The sequence below is a fragment of the Canis lupus genome, chromosome 27 (assembly GCF_011100685.1).
Source record: "Canis lupus familiaris isolate Mischka breed German Shepherd chromosome 27, alternate assembly UU_Cfam_GSD_1.0, whole genome shotgun sequence".
In the NCBI taxonomy this organism is placed as follows: Eukaryota; Metazoa; Chordata; class Mammalia; order Carnivora; family Canidae; genus Canis; species Canis lupus.
In genome coordinates, this window is record NC_049248.1 from 14332719 (window position 1) to 14349277 (window position 16559).

At 43.9% G+C, this 16559-nt stretch overlaps 2 protein-coding genes across 2 annotated transcripts; one reads left to right on the top strand and one right to left on the bottom strand.

The window, feature by feature from the left end:
* Positions 1–7828: 7828 nt before the first annotated feature.
* On the bottom strand, positions 7829–8366 carry H4-16 (H4 histone 16). Its single transcript, XM_038576140.1, has one exon. The coding sequence runs from the start codon at positions 8299–8301 to the stop codon at positions 7990–7992; it is 312 nt and encodes a 103-aa protein (XP_038432068.1). The 5' UTR covers positions 8302–8366; the 3' UTR covers positions 7829–7989.
* Positions 8367–12210: 3844 nt separating this feature from the next.
* Positions 12211–12918, top strand: H2AJ (H2A.J histone). The gene has a single exon (XM_038576872.1). The coding sequence runs from the start codon at positions 12338–12340 to the stop codon at positions 12725–12727; it is 390 nt and encodes a 129-aa protein (XP_038432800.1). The 5' UTR covers positions 12211–12337; the 3' UTR covers positions 12728–12918.
* Positions 12919–16559: the final 3641 nt, after the last annotated feature.

Here is a 16559-nt window from a genome sequence, read left to right on the forward strand (position 1 = left end):
TTAATTACACACATATAAGCATATGGGACACTAGTATAAATATGTGCCATTTGTGTCTTTTCAGAAGCAGAAGTCAAGCAGCATAGGTTGTAGCTATAACGTTACTACTAATTGGCTATGGCAGCTTGAGGATTATTCAAGGGACATGAATCTGACAAACGACAAAACACAAGAGTGATATTTGCACACTATTTTTAATGAAGTGTTAGAAGGAACTGATAATAGATTTTGCTTTGAAAATATAAAGAGGTCCAAGAAGAAATAAATATTTCTCCAATGACTTAGGGATAAAGAGGAATCAAAAAGATGTTAAAGAGGAACAGATTTTGCTTTCAGTCTCTCCGTGCTTGAGTAGTTTATAAGCTAGTCAGAACTCCCAAACTAGAGTCAGTGTTATCTTTTTTAATTGTCATAAAATGCTGAGAGGTAGGGACACCTGGGTGGCTCAGACACCTTGAGGGTCTGCCTTAGGCTCAGGGCATGATCCCAGGGTGCCAGGATCAAGTCCCGCATTGGGATGCCCGCAGGAAGCCTGCTTCTCCTCCTGCCCATGTCTCTGCCTCTCTCTCTCTTTGTGTCTCTCATGAATAAATAAATAAAATCTTAAAAAAAAATCCTGAGAGGTATTATTGCCATGTTATAGATGTGGAAAATGAAACTCAGATTTGTTAAGAGACTTACCCAAAGTGAGTATGTGGTGTGATGCTTACTGGAACTTTCTGGTTGCCCCACAACTGGTAACAAGGGGCCCCACTAAATTCCAGGTCTTTTTAAAGTGGGAAGGAAAGGGAAAATACAAACCATCCCATTCCCACTCCAGATCTACTGATCTAGCCTAGCCAGCCATGGAGGAAGGGAAAGTTGTTGTTGTTGGTTTTAAAATTTATTTATTTATTTATTTCAGAGAGAGAGCACACAGATGGGAGAAGCAGAGGGAGAGAATATCAAGCAGATTCCACATTGAGCAAAGAGCCTGGTATAGGTCTCAAACTCACAACCATGAAATCAGGACCTGAGCCAAAACCAAGAGTCAACTGCTCAACTGACTGCACCACCCAGGCACCCTGGAAGGAAAAGTTTTTTATAAAGTAAGACATGGAAGCTTTAAGTAGACTCGACTTTAAATGATTGCGAGTAACCAAAACGTAATGGAATCTTTTCAAGATATGAGGTTAAAAGACAGAGAATGGATAGCATTTTCACAGTTATCTCCTAAATCGAAAATATTTGATAAACCAATTACATCTGTGGGTGGGAAGTGGAGCAGTTGTCCAGGATCCTTTAAGAATCTCCACACAGAAATACATATGTGTACCAGGTTCATCAAACAATTATAAACACAAAACTGGAATGGGAAAGATACTACTTAATAGAGGTAAGAATAACCAATGGAAAATATTCAAAGCTACACATATTATGAACAAAAATTACCTGTGGGTTATAGTATTTTATGAAGATGTCAGAAGATGTTGGGTGAATCTTCTTTTGTTGTCTCAGAATTGATCACTGGGGCCACTAGGAGCTCAGTTGTGGATAAAAAGGCATCAGTACCTCAAATTCCAAAGACATGATTGCGATCAGAGGTTGCCTTTCCAGGCTTACTAAAAGGAGGCCAACTCAGCTCCACCACCAGAAAGCCACTTCTCCATTGGGGAGACAGGAATAATCACAGTTATGAGTTATCAGTCCGGAGAAGCATTTTACAGCTCTTTTCTCCTCCCTCCTTAGAGGATCCTGCAAGAAGAGAATTAATCTCCTATTCTGGACAGACATTTCCACAGGCAATCAACTTACTGTTCTGCCAACAGCTACCAAAGCAGGAGAAAAAAGAAAAGTGTCCACCAATGGTAAGGTTGACGGAAGGGATGGCAGCGGTTATCACCTTTGGGCTACAACCTGAACCTTGACCCGACTACCTTCTTTCTCTGAGAGCTGAATTTAGAAACCACTGCAAAAATCTTATTTTATTATACATTTAAGCAAGACCTGGCATAATTTAAATGCTAATGATTATATTTAGAATGCTTACCTCCCTTCTGGGTCTCCCACTGTAATTCAGGGACTCTTTTTTCAAAGGGACCGTTGGCATGTCTACTAAACCCCTTTACACTCTTATCTCTTACATGTGAAATGTAAGCTAGGTAGGAGATACAGACAAAGCTATTTTGATAAAAGTATATATAATCTATAGATGATATCATATATAGTAGAGTCTAGTAGTGTGAAAGATATATTCCTCTCACTTGTAGTCTACACATACACATGTACATGTGTATATGTATCCTTTCCTTATGTAGTATAGAACCTTCCCATTAATTCTCCAGTCATGGGGCACCTGGGTGGCTCAGTTGGTTGAGCAACTGACTCTTGGTTTTTAGCTTAGGTCGTGACCTTGGCGTCATGGGATCAAGCCCTGTGTCGGGCTCCCCATTCAGTGGGGAGTCTGCTACTGCCCCCCACAACTTTCGGCTCACTCGTGCTCTCTCTCAAATAAATAAGCCTTTTTAGAAAATCCTCTAGTCTTATTATGTTTGCAAAACTTCATTTCAAAATGAAATATTTTTAAAATACTGTTTTAATTATGAAGTATACTTGTAGAAAACATGGGAAATAGAGCAATATTTAAAGATGAAAATTTAAAAAATAAAGATGAAAATTTAAAAACATCATAAACCTCTACCCATTGATAACCACTTAACATGTTGGTAAAGGGAAAGATCGACTGTAGTGTTTTACAATATCAGTAATATGCTAAATGCAGTTTTATATCCCATTTTGAAATTCTTATACACATATTCATGCTTTCTTATTTGTGCTTACAAGTAAAAGACTTGAAAATAAATGTTTCTGAATGTAGAATACTATCTATAGCAGTAATAGCTCTGGGGTTGGTAACAGAAGATGCATGAACAATAACAGATTTCCAGGTTAAGAAAGAGACTTTAGAAATTATCGAATGATATTTAAAATATTTAACAAGTCATTATGATAAAGTCATTGATCAGAATGGACACTAGGCACAAATAATTGGTTTGTCTCCACACTTGTATGTCTGAGTATTACTCCTGAATAAGAGAAGACAAAAGCCTTGAGAAGCCCAATAATCAAAGGTCACACGATATTTGGCAACAAAACTATGACTACCATCTAAGCTCAATTTCCTGACCAGAGTTTTTCCTGCTATATCCAGTTGCCTCCCTATATGAAAGCTTTTTGAAATGTGTAAGGTGCTATTTAAGTGCACATTCTAATTAATATTATTAATATGGTTAAACAAATACATAGAAATTAGTATCCAACCTCTAAGGTGCTATTAGGGAGAGCAGTGAAGTGTTTTTCATAAAGAAATCTGAAAATTCATATGGCTTTTATTATAGATACACCACTTAATATAAATTCTTGCTGAAGGCAATATTCTTTAACTTTTTGTATATATTTAGTATTTCACAGTAATGTGATGTAAAATTTTAATTATAATTGTTCATATCATGAATAAAATACCTTTTTCTAAGTTCTCTGTAAATTCATCTTGACTTAATATTTAAAGAAATAGTTAGCAAAGTGTTTTTTTTCTTTCTAATTTTCTTTCTCCAGCTAACTCATTCTTACATGTACCTGTGAATTATTCCACTTGTAAGTATAATAAATATAGCACAGGTTTATTTACTATGTTTCCTGGCTATGTAGTCTGATAGAAGCAAACCTGATACATTTTCAAGAAACAGTTCAAAGATTCGTATTCATTGGATGACGTTTATTGAACACCTGCTTTGTACAATGCATTCAGCTAGGTGCTCAGTATAAAGGGGAAACAAAATAAGGTCATCCTTGTCCTGGTGGACCTTAAGGTCTAAAACATCAAAAACAAACAAATAAACAAACGAACAGCAACCACTCTGAAATACTACCATGGAGATCACCTACGGTACCAGAGCTTTGGAGAGCCTACATCACAAACATTCTCCATCAACATCGTTCTGGAAGGAGACATGTTCTGTTCATTTGATCTTATCTGCCAGCCAAATGCATAATAATTATCTCTCTGTGAAACTATTACAACAAATTGTAAAAGAAGTAGGAAGTGCTATCCGGGGGAGTTGAGCTGTTAATACATCCTGTTATCCCTGATGCATTTATCATATGAAAGTGGACATTTGAAACCATAAGCATAATACTGTTAGGAGAGCTCTACAATAGCTGTCACAGGACTTCACTCTTGCCTGTGCCTTTCTGGGGCGGTTCTTGAGCATTCAGATAAATCACGGACACTTCAGTTTTTCACTTGCACAACTACAAATGAGATATTAATATCTACCAATATCTGAAGGATGATGAGCTGTAATAATAAAACTTGTACAGTTTGTCAACTTCCTACTAATCCACACTCGCATTTTTGTGTCGTCCAACTCTGCAACTTCTTCCCCCATCAGTCCTCTAATATACTTAGTCTGTGGCTTACCTTTTGAAATTGAGTTAAAAAAAAAAAAAAAGAAATCGAGTCAATCTCACCATTGTTTAATGGTATTGAATACAGTAGTATATTTTCTATTAACCAGGGTAATCAGTCAGAAAGAGAGAGCTAATAGCCTCAGATAGCCCTTTGTTATGGTCCCATGACACTATTTCTCCTCTTCATACTATTTGACACATTGCATTATATTTACTTACTTGTTTGTATCTCCCACTAGACTTAAATTCTGTGAAGGCAGCTAATATTTATTTTGTTCACCATTGTGCATCATTATTTCTCTAATGCCTAATGTATCTGGCACAGATAAAGAGCTTGTTCTATATTTACTTAATGAATAGATGGATGGACAATATTGCAGTGGACTCTAGGACTCTAGGACTCCAGGACTCTCTAGGACTGAGTCCTAGAGAATGGGGAGCATACACATATCCCCAGCATCTAGCATGTTGCCTAGAACTTAATAGATATCTGTGAATGTTCTAAATTGAAATGAGGAAGTTGGTCAAGCTCCTTCAGATCAAAGATTTTCAGATTGATGGAACCTTTAACAGTACATGTTATCAGTTTCCAGGTAGTTGAGCACTATCCCATGAAATATAAAAGTCAGACCAAATTGAAGTTAAGGCCTGCAATAATAGTTCTTTGAAACTATCTGTGAGGTAAAGCTATATCTGGTGTTAAAAGTTTAAATCTGCCAGTTTTATTCATTTTATGAAATCTGGATGAAGAAAAACTATTCCCAAAGGCTTATGGTTTTCCATCTAGCATCTTTTTGCGATTTTAAGTGAGGAAATTTCATTTCTCTCAAATATAAATATTCTGTATATTAAATGAATAATAAAAGGCTAATATAATTTTCAGTTGAAGGTCACATTGCAGGATTATTAAAGGAAAACACAACCTTTAATAGTTGTACTAGGAATAATTTTGTATAGAATAGCTCAAGACAAACTTGCATCCATTTAAGGAGTTGCCTTTTCTTATTATAAGGAACTAAATCAGTATAAATTATATTTAAATGAACTCTTCTACCTCTGAGGCCACTTTGCTCCTTGTGCTGCTTAAATTATTGCATATATATATGTTCTTTATCCCCCTCTCCTTTATTTTACTGAGAAGGTAATGGATACCGTAAATTCAAAGCGTATAGTACATGCTCACCTTTCTTTCTTTCTTTCTTTCTTTCTATTTATCAGCTCATTCTGATTACCAAATACTATCTCACTATCATTTTTTCATCCACCCTCTTGTCAGTGTGCATTTGGCTTCTTTGTTTTTGCTACTTTAAATAGTTCTAAGGAAAACTTTTTTTTCCCCCGAAGGAAAACTTTAGTGAACATGTGTCCTGATGGATAAGTGCAATAATTTCCCTTAGGTAAACACCGAGGACTGGAACTGCTGGTTTAGCATATATGTGAATGTATCTTTAAGTTCACAAGATAACCTTTTTATTTCAAAAATAGTTGAATGTATATTCCTACTAGCAATATAAGAGATTTTTGTGCAGCACTTGCTGTTGTGACTTAAGTTTTTACCAATCTAGTGAAGGCAAAACTGTATTTCATGGTTTGCCATTTCCTCCTGACTAATCTTCATCCTTAATATTTTTTTTAATTTATATGAGAGGAAAAAGCAAGCACAAGCCAGGTGGGAGGAGGGCCAGAGGGAGAGGGAGAACCAGACTCCAGGCTGAGCAGGGATTCCGGGGTGGGGCCCAATCCCAGGACCCGGGGGCCTGGGTTGCTCAGTGGTTGAGTGTCTGCCTTTGGCTCAGGGTGCGATCCTGGGGTCCAGGAATCCAGTTCTGAATAAGGCTCCCTCCAGGGAGCCTGCTTCTCCCTCTGCCTCTTTCTGCCTCTTTCTGTTTCTCAAGAAAAATAAATAAAACATTAAAAAAAAAATCCCAGGACCCCAAGACTATGACCTGAGCCAAAGTCTGTCCGGCTTAACACACAGAGCCACCCAGGTGCTCCCTTAATAATTTGATTCATGTTAAACTGGAGATTTAATAGGTACATTATCCATCTATCCATCTACTCAAATTCACTTATTCACATTCAACAAATAGAGAGGCACAAAAGTGTGCCAGATTTTGCTGTTTCTTTTTAAAGCATCTGAGTTTTTTCACTTGGATTAAAAGAAAGCAGAGCTTCTGGGACGGTCTCACTGCCCTAGAGAGTTAATTAATACTAGAATCACGAACACACTTGAGTCTTTATGGAATAGGGGAAAGTACTTGGACGTGAAAGCTCAGCAAAAGGGCCAAGAGGTCTCCATGGCAGAAGCAGTGTCACAGAAGGGCTGCGGTCAAAGGGTGCGGTATCCAACAGGGTTGGGATCAAATCCTGCCTCCAGTTTACACCCCCATGACCAGTTTCTTTGTCTGTAAAGTAGTAATAATACTGCATTAAGTTTGCTAGACAATCAAACGCAGCAATGGAACACAAAGTGTCCCGGGGTGCCGGACCCCCAGTAACGGTAGGTCAGCCTCGGCTGAAGGAATGCTAGACATTTCGGAGCTCGGTTCCCGCCTCGCCCGCTGGGGCCCCTGCCGGCAGGCGCCTGGGCAGAGCGCTGGGCAGGACCCGCGACCGCGCAGCTATCTCGCCCACAGCATTTTCGAGTTTCTCCCTCCTACGGCCCCACGGGCAGCTCAGCTGCGACCGGGTCCCACGACACGGTCTCCTGAGCAGCAGCAGGATGCTGCCCCGCGCGGCCGCCGCACCGCGAGCGCGCTCCTGGACCTCCGCGGGCAGGGGTTCGAGCGCCGCCGCCGGGGACTCGTGCGGGTACGCTCCCCCCCGCCTGCAGAGGCCGCGCGCTAGGCCCCGCCTTCGACTTCGCCCGCCTTTGCCTCCTTCATTTAGCGTCTGAGCTCGGGTCACCTCCTACTCAAACGTCAGCAAAGACAAAATATTCGCGTTCGGCAGCACCCCGGAGCGCCGCACTGGGCCAGGACGCGGCACTTTCCGCGCCAGCCCGCTCCCGCCTTCTAAGGGCCCGGGCCACGCGAGGAGCCGCCCCCTCTGACGCGCGACCTTCCCATCCAATCGGAGGCAGCATCTGCTAGTCCTAATTTGCATAGGAGCCCTTATATAGGCTCAGGGACCGAGCCCGCGGCTCCGTGGAAGCCCTGCGCTCCCCACCAGCGCTCGTGGTCTGGGAATTCCCTCTTACCCCAAATGCAACCCGGAGCCAAGGCAGGAGCCCAGTCTGCGTGCGCACAGGGGAGCGTGGTCTCTACGTGGCACCGCACTTTCCAGGCTACGTCGCTGCGAGCGGCGCTGGGTCCCCATTCCGAGTCCTGCCGCTCACACCTCCCCCTGCGGAGCCCCGAGCCCCGAGCCCGCCGCCTGCAGCCGCCCGCAGCCCGGGGCGGGAGCTTCCACGGCCCAAGGCAGGGCGTGCTCGAGCGCCCCTACCCCCGCCCAGCAACTACAGGTGCCAGCTCTTTCCCTGACGTTCTGGGGGCCCTTAAAAGGGCCTTTAGGAGTCTGGAGGGGAGCGGCAGACGCGGCTCAGCCGCCGAAGCCGTACAGGGTGCGGCCCTGGCGCTTGAGCGCGTAGACCACGTCCATGGCGGTGACCGTCTTGCGCTTGGCGTGCTCCGTGTAGGTCACCGCGTCGCGGATCACGTTCTCCAGGAACACCTTGAGCACCCCGCGGGTCTCCTCGTAGATGAGCCCAGAAATGCGCTTCACCCCGCCTCGGCGGGCAAGCCGGCGGATGGCGGGCTTCGTGATGCCCTGGATGTTGTCCCGCAGGACCTTCCGGTGGCGCTTGGCGCCTCCCTTGCCCAGCCCTTTGCCGCCTTTCCCGCGCCCGGACATTCTGGCAGCTCGGGAGCAGCCGAGGGCCGAGGAGCAGGCAGCTGGCGTTCGGGGCCGTGCAGACCGCGGCTTATATTTCCTGGTAGCGGACCTGTTTGAAAACCTCAAGGAAGTGGGCGGGGCTCGAGGCCCCAGGAGACTTTTGTCCTTCCAATGGCCAGCGAGGGAGCCGTAAGCGGGACAAGACTGATTTTTTTTTTTTTTTTTTTTTTTTTTTTTGTGCTTTCTGGGAGAAACTTTTTAATTTTTGCCGTAAAATGGAGGGAAAAGTCACTGGAATGTATATTGCGTTTTGTCAACCCCTAAATCAAAAGAAGCCAGATCCTATGCGCGCTCGTTTCCTCTCTCCCCTCCCTCCCATCGCCTCCCACCCCCATCTCGCGCGCGAATTCTAATTATTTTTCAAAAGGATCGCTTCTCTTCACAATACCATTCCTAGACTAATATGAAAATAAATAGTAACCAGAAATGCGTGACATCTTGTTGGATTTCAAAGCAATTGTTTTACACCTTTTCTTTCATCTGTGGATCTTCAGTCAGTAGTGGGAGGGAGAGGAGATTTTTTAATACATCTCTTTTTCTCTTTTTGTGACCCCCGCAGAGAATTAAAATTATTTTAAAAAGTCTAACCTTACTCCTTCCTCCCTCCCCTCTCCCAGACTTTTTTCCCTTTCAGCGGCTTGTGCGCCATTTGCAGATTATCTGGCCTCCTGTGTGCACCCCCATTCCCCCAAACCCGTGCATATTTGCTTTTCAACCAAGTAACGATTTCTATGGTAATTTAGATGAAATATTGTAAACTTCTTCTCACTGCATTCAAACCCGAGGTTCTCACATCTCCTTACAAATTCAAAGCTCTTAAAATAATAGATGCCTCCACGGTAGCTTTGAAGAGTGATTTGTACTGCAAATCACCCATTAGGAGGCTCTCCATCCTTTTTTAAGAGAACCCCTGAACAAAAATGAAACTTTCAGTAATGTCACCGTTCTAGGTTACAGGACTCTGTCTTCCCAAAAGGGTTTACTGCAATAAAAGGCACCAGTATTTAGAGGATGATTCGTAACTCTTTCTCAGGCACTTAACATCTGAAGGAGGGAATATTACTAAATTCTGCTCCCTGGCAGGAGGCCTGAAAGATAAGCCTTTCCAGAAAAGTTTTATAGTTAATATTTATATGTGTGTAAATGCTTATAATTTACCCATCCTTACCCATCTGCACAACACAGAAAGTCCTCCTTTATTAAAGAGGGGAGCCTGGGTGGCTTATTCCATTTAGTGTCTGCCTTTGGCTCCAGTTGTCATCCCACAGTCCTGGGATCCAGTTCCACATCAGACTCCTCTCTCAGCGGGGAGTCTGCTTGTCCCTCTCCCTCTGCTCTCTCTCAAATAAATAAATAGAGTTTTTAAAAAACAAAGATAAAAGAGTCCTCAGAAGGGTGCTTGGGTGGCTGAGTTGGTTAAGCCTCCCACTCTTGATTTCAGTTAGGTCATAATCTCAGGGAAGTGAGATGGAGACCCAACTTTCACCTTCAGCAGGGAGTCCATCTGTCCCTCTCCAGGCACCCTGCTCCTCCATTCATTTGCCCACCCACATGTGTGCTCTCTAAAATAAGTAACTCTAAAAAAAAATAATAATAATAAAGCCCCCAGAATACTGTTTGTATGGCTACAAAGAATCCTAAATAGTCATATTGTACTATGTGATTTTTCATCTTTGACTCACAGGGAAGAAGAAAAAAGTCTATCAGATCTGGAAGAGATCAGAATTCTAATAAAGCGTAAATTGATTATATTTATTAAGACTAAAAAGTCATGGTTAGAACATTTTCTTTTTTTTTTAAAGATTTTTATTTATTTATTCATGAGAGACAGAGAGAGAGCGGCAGAGATATAGGCAGAGGGAGAAGCAGGCTACCTGTGGGAAGCCCCATGCAGGACTCCACCCAGGACCCCGGGATCACCACCTGAGCTAAAGGCCGACGCTCAACCACTGAGCCACCCAGGTGCCCCTAGAACATTTTCAAGTTAGAAATCCTTCTTGTTTACAAAAATAAAAGGAAAAAGTGTCCAAAATAATAGTAAAAATAATTGTTAAAAGTTTTCCTTGATAGTAAAAATTTAAAATTTACAAAGCTCATGTCAGAAACATGTTAATAACTGCATCAGACATTTGTATGTCATTTATTCAGTTTAGCAGTTACTAGATGCTTACTAAAGTATTTAATCTTCAAAATTACATTTTGGGATAGATACAGAGCTTATCCAAGGTCAGCTGGTAAGTGTGGTAGAGCCTGCATTTGGACCAAGGCAATCTGGCTCCAGGATGACTTAATTATGACAATATGCTGTTTCTCAACTCTAAAGACGTTTGTTGAGTTCCTACTATACATAGGCTAATCATTTTTCTAGGCAGTAAGGCATGTACAAAAATCACTGAAAATGTGATTTCATTGAAATGAAGTATTTATTAGGATGGTGGGAGGGTAAATTTTACCTTTTTTTTTTTTTTTTTTTAATTTTACTTTTAAACCTGGGCAGCTCAGTGGCTGAGTATCTGCCTTTGGCTTAGGTCGAGATCCTGGGGTACTGGGATCCAGTACCGTATCTGGCTCCCTGCAGGGGACCCTGCTTCTCCCTCTGCCTATGTCTCTGCCTGTCTCTCTGTGTCTCTCTCTTGAATAAATAAATGAATCTTAAAAAACAAAACAAACAAAACAAAAACAACCTTACTTTGTTCCAAATGCTCTGGCTCTGCAATTTAGGTAAGGACGGTTGCTACTATTCTTTTGTCTTTTTCATGACCTCTGAGCGCCGCAGGGGCAGTAGAGAGCTGGAAAAAGGGACCACCGAGTGCCACCACAATGTCTTAGGCGACCTTATTTACCTCGGGGCTCCGAGTCTCCGTGGAGAACATGGTCAGCCCCGCAGTGATCAATAAGGAGGAAGCCAAGGCCCAGACTTTGTGTCTCAGAGACTGATCCTGCATCCTCCCCCTGGCATCCAGAGACTTTTCAGGCTCACAACGTCGAACACAAGAGACGTTGAGTTCTGGCTACGCGAGCTTGTTCTGCAGTCTGTGAAGAAAGCATTCGCGTCTAGTGCAGCGCTCTAGTTCCGCAGAAGCGAATACTGGCAACCTGGGAGCGGCAGGGCACGCGGGGAGCCCCGTGTCATTTGGTCTGGTTGAGAAAGTTCAGGTGGCCAGTCCCAGGCACCTTTCGGAGCCAGCTCTCCACACTGCTGGGCAAAGGGAGCATCTGGGCTTGCAGGAGACAGGCGCTGGTTTAGAGAAATGGCAGGCAGAGGAGCACTGTTGCCCCCCACCCCCACCCCCCCAAGCGCGGTGTCTGGAGTCAGGTTAACTAGCTGCTAGGATGCTGCTGTACTGTACGGTGCGAGGAAATCCGCCTCGCGGGCAGGGCACCGTGGGGAAGGAAGTGGGGCTCAACTTGCGGCCTCAGGTGCTTGAGGCTTTGGTCGCTTGAGTGCTTTATACTTGTACGGGGTAGCTCTTCCGGAGTTTGCAGTTTCTTTCTTTTTTTTTTTTTTTTAATTTTAAGTTTGATTGATTGATTGATTGATTTATTTATTTATTTATTTATTTATTTATTTATTTATTTGAGTTTGCAGTTTCTTAACCGTGGTTCCTTAATTCTTAAGACGTCCTTTTCCTAGGAGCGAACTTGGACCCTGAAACCTCAGGAGCCGGTGAAGTCAACGGAGGCTCCGGATGCGGGGCGCTGGGGTCCCGGGCATTCATAGGAGAGGCTTTGTAAATGAGGGCTGGGAGTTTGCTCCTTTGACTGGACAGAGCTGGAGAAGGAGGTGCCTCTGCCCGGAGCGCTGGTTGGGAGCGGAGCCTGCTTGTCATTGGTCCCAGAGCCCCAGATGTCGCTGCGTCCAATGGGAAGGCGCTGCCCAGTGTCAGCAAAGTGGCAGAGGCAGTTCCGGCGGGGTACGTTGCAGTGAGCCACTCGCTCAGACCCCGCGGCTGTGTCTCCCGCCCTCGCAGGAGTTGTAGGCGAGGAGGTAACCATGTCTGGTCGCGGAAAGCAGGGCGGCAAAGTGCGGGCAAAGGCCAAGTCCCGGTCCTCCCGCGCGGGCCTGCAGTTCCCGGTGGGCCGAGTGCACAGGCTGCTGCGCAAAGGTAACTACGCGGAGCGAGTGGGCGCCGGGGCGCCCGTGTACCTGGCGGCGGTGCTGGAGTACCTGACGGCTGAGATCCTGGAGTTGGCCGGCAATGCCGCTCGTGACAACAAGAAGACCAGGATCATCCCGCGCCACCTGCAACTCGCCATCCGCAACGACGAGGAGCTCAACAAGCTGCTGGGGAAAGTCACCATCGCGCAGGGCGGCGTCCTGCCCAACATCCAGGCCGTGCTGCTGCCCAAGAAGACCGAGAGTCAAAAGGCGAAGAGCAAGTGACCCTGACGCCGCCACAGGGGAGCTGGCTTCCCCAGCAAGGGCTCTTTTCATGGCCACCCCGCAGTATTCTTTTTTTTTTTTTTTTCCCCCCCAATATACTCGATGTCCTGGAAGGCTGGCGCGATCTAGTGGGGAGGTGGGTGGCAGGGGGCCCGCGGAGTCCGAGGCCAATAAAGTCGGTGAAAATCGTGTGGTCGAGAGAGCTATGTAGTGTCGGGGACCCTCCGGATGACCCGGGGGGCGACCAGGAGACCTCTGGAGCAGGTACTGGGGGGTCGGTTTCAGCCGCTTGTGGACTACTTGGGTCCGCACCCCCGAGGTGTTTTGTGGGCGGATGAGCGGGACCGCGGGGGGCGCACGGGCTGGAGGTGGGCAGAGCTGGGATCCCCTCTCGCCTTAAAGCAAAGGAGGGGCAGAGTGGGGTGCGCGTGCGGGGGCGGCAGGGGGGTTGTTTGTACGTCTCATTCCCAGGGCCTTCACTCTCCTGTCCTGTCTGGGCTGCTCCGGAGGACCCAGTTCCGGAGACGCAGTGGGGGGTTAGCTGGTGTCAAGCAGGAAGTTGGCTCCCTGACCGTACTTTTCAAAAGGTGGAGTAACTTTCCGTCTTGGAAAAGTAGACAGTGTCAACAGATTTTTTTTTCTCAGCCTGGTAGCTGTCGTGTTTTCATGTTTTGGATAGCAGGTTATTTTAATATACACGTTTATGTGCACATTTCTTTAAAATGAAGGGAACATCCAGTGATATGTATAATACAGAAGCATGAGTCATGAGTAAATTTGTTCCCCCAACACCCATGTTGCATAACAGTGCAGTGTCTTTAGTCATGAGCTACTTATGCTTAGGAGCTTTTTAAAAACGATTTTCTCATGATGGTCTTGTCCCCATCATACTATACTTCTTTGGAAATGTAATTAGTTTGATTTTGCTTCCTAACAACAAAAAACTTGCTTGAATGCTCTTAGGTTCCCCCACTGGCCTGGAGTAATGACCTCATTCCAACAGTCCGATAGGGGTCGCATTGCTTAGTTGTACCGCAGTGCTTTAGTAAACGTGAAATAAGGATAAATGACCGAAATGCAGGCAGTAACACATTTCAGATCAGGAATCCACTTTTAAAAAGTTAAACACTAGCCATCCTGTTCTGTCCTTAACTGATCCTTCCATTTCACCTTTTCCCACAAGTTTCATTAAAGCCCACAGGGCCCACAAGACAGGTTCCAGTTCTGATCTCACATCTTTGGAGTCATCCTTCCTATGAGTCAGAGTTAAAGTCTTCCTGAAAAACATTATGGTATTTCTTCATCCTTAGTAATGGGTGGCCCTTTTTCCCACACGGGCTTTCTTTATTTCTTCCCCAATATTTATTGAACTTTTAAATATGCCATGTACAATATTAAGGTGATGGGGGAGTACAGCTGTGAATAAGGCCAACTAGATTTCCACTCTTTTGGAGCTCACTTCTTTTTCTTGGTACCTGAAGACAGGCAGAACAATGAACAAATAAATAATATCAGAGAAAGGATTCACCTTCAGCTTCCATTGACACTTGTGTCTCTCTGCTGTTTGTGCAATGAATGTTGGGATTATTTCTCCCACATGGTCATCTTTTTTGAGGTATACAAAGATCAGGCTACACACACTTCTGTTAGGAGTCAGATTATCGCCCCCATATTCTGGAGACAATAGACCCCAAGGGTACCATGGGCAGGTGCCTAGATATCCACAGCTATTTACTCCACTCCTACCTTCCATACAGAAAGCTTCTTCATATGTGAAACAGTCATAACACCAATTTTGAGGACAGATTGTTCGTTTATATACACATTAGGCATATATGTATAGATATATCTATATCTATATCTATCTATATCTATCTATCTATCTATCTATCTATCTATCTATCTATCTATCTATAATGGAGATAACCAGTGCTGGTTTTGACGTTTAAGTCTTAATTTCCTATAAGATTTGGGGGGCCTGAAAGATTGATCCCAAAATGGTGACAAAATAAAAACAAGGGCCACCAGACATTTATAAGAAAAAAAAAAGCAATTTTTCCTTTCCCTCTGAAGATCACAGGAGTCTATCTAACTCTGTTAACCTGAAGAGCAAAACAAGCAAAATATTAAGTACAGTGACAGCGCCCTCCCCACGCCATCTCCACTGCCCTAAGGATTCTGTTTCTTCTCAAATACTTTTCCTGCTGCAAGGCTCAATCAGTCTCTCACGATTTCTGTTGCACCATTTCTGTTTTGGATGGTTTTTAAAACCTGAATAATTTATTGGCAGTTAAAAATGCATACCTCCTGCAAGATCAATGCAGCCTGCGATCCTTGATGAACAAACAGTTCTTGCCAACATATGATTGTTAATTTAAAAGGACAGTATTGCTTCAAGCACAAGACCACATAGAAGAAGACTTAGAGCAGAACTGTGTGGGATATGAATTCTGATTTTTTTCTAATGCATTTGTAATCCATAGTTGTATTTATAGACACATGTACTCTTTCCTGCCAAGATAGGCCATTCATATGGCAGGCTGTGACTTGGGCAGGATTTGTGCTTTGCTTTTCCTGTGGGGCCAGTCTTGTCTTTGTGTCTCTGAGAACTGGTCTGTTTAGTTTTGCCTGCCTGGAATCAAAAGGTTTAGTCTGTCCCCATAATTTGTGATGACTGGCTTACTATATGCAAGCTTCACAAATGCCCTTGCAATGTCATATAACATGGTGCCTAAGGACTCCAGCTCTCTGGAACAAGACTTAAGTTCACATCCACTCTGCTCCTTATTAGATGATTTGGGAAATGTTACTCAATTTCTTTAAACCTCAGTTTTATTTATTAAGTGGGCATAATAGTAGAGTTTATATCAGTGGATTTTGCAGAGGATTCATTGAGTTAATGTGAATTAGGGCATTAGAGTTTCCCATGTAGAAACATGCTCAGCAAATAGTAATTATTCTTATTTCCATGTTCAACTGGATTTTGAGTGAGTTGCAATAATTATGGGACCTACCGAAATAGAAAAGCATGGCATTCTAGCAATCCTATGGCTTTTCTGATAGCAAGCCATAAAAAACATTTAGTGGCTCTTTTACCAATGACAAGACTCCACAACTCAATCTATAACAGGAAAGAGAGTAATCAATAGCTAAAGCTTATTAACCATTCAGGTGAAAACCTTGATTTGCATCCCTCCCTCCAGACAACCTAGTTCAAGATTAATGGCTTAGGTACAGCCACGCAAGTTTAAAAATGCAACCTTTTTTGTTTAACAATTTATTGAGTATATATTATGTGTGAAACCTATTATGATTGCTGACCAGCTGTTCAGAAAAATGACTATAATATAATACAAAGATTATTACAATATAGCAGGCTACATTGTAAAGAAAGGGAGATACCCAGGGCGTTACAGTAACAGGGAATGGAGACACTTGTATTAGCCTCCTGGGGAGAATGGCACCTGAGACAGGTGTAGGTGTGCCAGTTAGCCTACATTGCTAGACTGTTCTGGGCAGAGAGGCAGCACACACCAGGCACAGGAGTCAAAGGATGATGGCTGCAGCTGGATGTGAGAGAATCTAGGGGCTAAGGTCTTTTGGGAGTCAAAACTAAAAATAGGCAGTGGATAAAATCATCCAGGGGGAATATACTTGCATAGAACCTATGTATAGATGTGTAAGCAGAGATATCGAAAAAAAAAAAGCTCAGCTGAAGAGGGGACATGGGAGATCTAATGGACTGGCAGAGGAAGGGGAGCCATGGACGTGGAGGGAGGACATGGCCTGAAGACTTCTCACAGCTTGGATCCCTGCACTCCTGGACACCCCC

Excerpts from the sequence above, each read along its gene's own strand:
- H2AJ (XM_038576872.1), top strand. The coding sequence starts at position 12,338 with ATGTCTGGTCGCGGAAAGCAGGGCGGCAAAGTGCGGGCAAAGGCCAAG.
- H4-16 (XM_038576140.1), bottom strand. The coding sequence starts at position 8,301 with ATGTCCGGGCGCGGGAAAGGCGGCAAAGGGCTGGGCAAGGGAGGCGCC.